General features: G+C 56.5%; 1 protein-coding gene across 2 annotated transcripts; it reads left to right on the forward strand.

The window, feature by feature from the left end:
* The first annotated feature begins 1,417 nt into the window (after positions 1-1,417).
* On the forward strand, positions 1,418-3,525 carry LOC125168361 (uncharacterized). 2 transcript variants are annotated; one of them, XM_047863432.1, is made up of 5 exons: positions 1,418-1,888; positions 2,152-2,262; positions 2,473-2,513; positions 2,912-2,984; positions 3,153-3,525. In XM_047863432.1, the coding sequence occupies exons 1-5, from the start codon at positions 1,604-1,606 to the stop codon at positions 3,258-3,260; spliced, it is 618 nt and encodes a 205-aa protein (XP_047719388.1). In that variant the 5' UTR covers positions 1,418-1,603; the 3' UTR covers positions 3,261-3,525. The 2 variants fall into 2 exon arrangements, with proteins under 2 accessions (XP_047719388.1, XP_047719387.1); XM_047863431.1 differs by having other exon boundaries at positions 1,420-1,888; positions 2,473-2,500.
* The last annotated feature ends 423 nt before the right edge of the window (positions 3,526-3,948 follow it).

Consider the following 3,948-nt stretch of genomic DNA (forward strand, 5'->3'; position numbering starts at 1 on the left):
TGCTCTCTCTTGCGGGGGTTTCCTGGAGCGGCCCGGTAGGGGTTTTTGAGGGAGGGGGCCGTGCCTTGACGACCCTCTCTCTCTCGCCTGTCCCTGACATGGCCCGGACCCACAATTCTCCTGGCAGCCTTCCTGGAGGAGGCAGCTCGACCTCCTCCTCAGGCCAGGAGTCATTTGCTGGTCTCTCTCAGACCTGGCTTCCCCTTGCCCTCCCTGGACGGGTCACCCCGGCTGGGGTTCGAGAGGTTCAGAAGGCCTGCAGGCCCGCCCCCTCCCCCCAGGGCTCCGTCCTGGATGCTTCACTGTCCACCATTAGAGGGGTATTTCCTCGTCACTGAACCGATTACTGGTAAGCTGTAATTTCTTTCTGGGAAGGATTCTCACTTCCCATCCTTCCACCCCACCTTACCCTGTTTCCCTTCCTTTCTCTTGTTTCCAGGGCTGGGCTTCTGAGAGGGAGGGTAGGGAAGAGCGGACACAGGGACAGAGACGAGAGGAGGATACTTCTGGGCTTTCCATCCTCCCCTGTCCTGCCCCAGCTGGCCCCTGTGCCTCTCTCTCAGCCATGACCTAGGAAGGAAGAAGCCACCTGGAAGCTTCCGGGCCGTGCTTCCAGCCCCGGCCAGCGTGCGGCTTCTGCCCTTCAGCCCTCCCTACTCCCCCCTACGCCGTGCTGCCCCCCCACCCTTGGCCTCTCCCAGGCCCCACCTTTCTCCCTCCCTTTTCCTCCCTCACCCACCCTTTCTCCACTTCCCCTCACCTCCCCTCCCTCTTAGGGTCCCTGGCCCGCCTCGCCATGGGTTCCCATTTTAGCTCTGACTTTCTGTGCCTCCATCCACCCTGGACGCTTCGCCTTCGAGACTTTTCCCCTCCTCCGGGGCTATTCATCTCTCGACGGCTCTCTTTCACAAGGGCTGGGGCTCAGGCGGGTCGGGGGTGGTGGGGTCAGTGGAGGGTGGGGAGAAGGACTTGGTCGACACAGCCCAGATGGCCTTAATGCCCCAGGCCTGCTTCCTTTAAGCTTCTTTAGGTCCAAGGCCCGAGCTCAGTGTCCAGCTGCGGGGCATCTCAGTGGGCCAGGGGCACCTCCAAGTGCCAGCAAACCCTGTACAGCATTTCTATTTAGCCCTATATACACGTGTATAGGTGCAGTGTTTTTAAGGACCTAATAATTGAGAAGGTGGGTTTTTGCTGGTTCCCCAGCTACCCAGGGGCCTCTCTGAACCCTGGTCTCCCTCTTAAGAAATGTGGGAACTGTGAGGTCCCTCCCTTCAGGTCAAAGAGCCTCTTCTCCCCTCAGGAGGGCAAGGACAGTGAGTGAGACGGTTGAGGGGACCAGGGGCCTCTCGGGCTCCTGGCCCCTCCCCCACCCTCCAGTGGCAGTTGGCTGTGGTTGGGGTTTCCAGGGCGGCCGTGCAAGGCTCTGAATGTGCTTTGGCAGTTGGCCTGCGGAACATCCCCCTCTCCCGTGCAGTTCCTGGGTGCAGAACTCTCCGGAAGCAGGGGCTTCTAAACGGCTCAACCCAGACCTCCCGCTCAGGCCGGGCTGCTCTGCCCCCAGCGGTCGGAGGCCAGGCAGCCGCGTCTGAAACTCACTGACTTGATGGCTCCCGGTGGCAGCCGGGGGGCATCATGGAAAGGGGGGCTTGAGCAGTTGCCTTGGCCGGGATTTCAGGGGGCTGGGAAGGCTCCCGCCTTTGCCAAGAAACTCTCCTCTCCTTCCAGGCGCTTCCTCCCCTCTCTCAAATACACGCCGGCCCACCACGAAAGGTTCCTTCCCTGGGTGAAGGGCAGGCCTCTCTCGAACTACCATTTCCTTGTAGCGAAGACGCATGTCACGCTGCTAGCTGTTTGTCCTTTACTGCGAGTTGTCAGGACCTCCTCTGGGGTAAAGCCGGACGGGGGCGGTGAAGGCCAAAGGCCACGCCCCCGGTGCACAGAGCAGGCCGGAAGGGCGGGAGGAAGCATCTGAAACACAGCCCACATTTGCTAAATGGGCTCGGAGGGACCCCAGCCCCCAGGTGCCGTCTCCCCAGGCTGGCAAATAGCCTTTTCAGATGGTGGGAGTCCCAGTGCCAGAGGACGGCCCGCAGGGCTCGGGATCCTGATCCTGGAGGGATCTCCTGATGGCCCCTCTTCTCTCCCCCACAGACCCTCCAAGAAACAGTTACCAGAAGCCATGACATGTCCCTGCAGCCGGAGGCCTTCCAGGGAGGGCCGAAGAGGCCTCCGGGGCCCAGCGTTACGTGCGGACAAAGGAAGGTAGGTGGTGGAACTGGGGCAGCAGCCCCACATCCGACCCTGAGCTTCTTTCCTCTCTTTCCTCTTCATTTCCTGAATGTGGAAGGCTTCTGTGTGGGGGGGTGGGCGGGACAGAGGCCATCACTGGTTAGGAAGTCCAGAGCGGGGCCTGGACAGAGTGGGGACAGAGGAACGGATTCACTCATTCCTCCCTTTCCCTGCTGCTTTTAGGACCTGAAAACCAGAAGGGACTTTTTGGGTGAGGCCACAGGGTATGGTAGGCTGCTCCCTGCTTGACCTTCTCCATCTCTCCAGCCTCTGCCTTCTGGAAGCTTGCCCTACTTCTGTTTCTATTTTTGCCTCTGGATACCACTGCCTCTGTTCCTTCGACCCTTTTGGTGGAAGCCAATCTCTCCACGGCTTTTCAATCAGTATGGGTCACAGGTGTGGGAAGATAATGGTGTATATTGTCCCCAGGACAGCAGGGTGGGCCTTGGCCAAGCATCTCTTGTACCCAAGTGTGCCCTTCCCGTAATCTTTTCCATGTGTGATGTGAAATCACAAGGTTTAGAAAGTACTGCCCCACCAACGTATGTTTTCCCCCTCCAACATCCAGGCATCTTTGCGTACTTTTTCGATTCTTATCACCCTCTCTTTCTTTTGTCCACAGAGAAAGATTGGACCCCAGCTCAAGGAAGGAGGCAAAAAAACTCAAAGGGGAGGCACCATCCAATACCCCACAGGTGCATAGCCCACTGACTCTGAAGGCAAACACCTTGCTTCACCCCTGCTACTGTCCCTGAGTGTCAGGAATCTCCGACCTGACACCAAAGCTTCCCCCATTGGTCACCACAAGGGAGGCTAACGGTATGGCCCACTAGTGCCCATTTCCTTTCCCCTTTGTCGCCCAGGCCTCAGTTGGAAATGACAAGAAGCTTCCAGGTCAGACGCCATCACCTGGTCCCCTGGAGGAGGTTTCAGTCCTGCCGAAGTCACACAGCCTCTTCACCCACTTTTGAGCTAGTCCCAAGAAGAGCCCCTCCCTCACCAGACTCTTGGTGTGTGATGCCATGACGCGTGCTCATGGCCGACCCCATTCCATATTGACCTGCTTTTCAATCCCAGGCTAAGGCTGCATTCTCGTTGTCTTGATACCTCTTCCTCGTGTGCTCCTAGAGGGCAAGACACTGTTTCTCATGCATTTCTGGATCCCTGGAGATTAGTTTAGCGCTTGGTATGCGTGCCCAGCATATCCTTTTTTTGAATAAAATTATTTCAAAATGGCGTCTACAAGTGTTAAATGTCTTCTCTGAAATTAGAGGTGAGAGAGGCAGAAGAGAGTTTGAGATAATCTGATGTGCTCAGGAGAAAGATGAATGGGGCGAGGAGAGAGTAGGACAGACGTGGTGCATTTAGGTCAGGGTTGAGGGACCCAGTTTGCCTACTGGTGTGGCGTTATTGAAACTCAGTGACATACGAGGCTGATCTTGAAGGCACTTCATAGATTTCAGATTCAAGGTCTATTCATTAGATCCTGAAGCATGTGCTTACTGTGAGTAACAGTTTTTGCTAAATCACTGGAAGAAGGTACATCCCATCAGACTCTGATCAAACAGGAATTTTTGGCTGCTGAGGTAAGGCTCTAGGAATTGCAGCGGAAACACAACTGGGATTTAAAATATTTATCAACCCGCTTTCTCTATGCAC

Source organism: Prionailurus viverrinus, chromosome B3 (assembly GCF_022837055.1).
Source record: "Prionailurus viverrinus isolate Anna chromosome B3, UM_Priviv_1.0, whole genome shotgun sequence".
Lineage (NCBI taxonomy): Eukaryota > Metazoa > Chordata > Mammalia > Carnivora > Felidae > Prionailurus > Prionailurus viverrinus.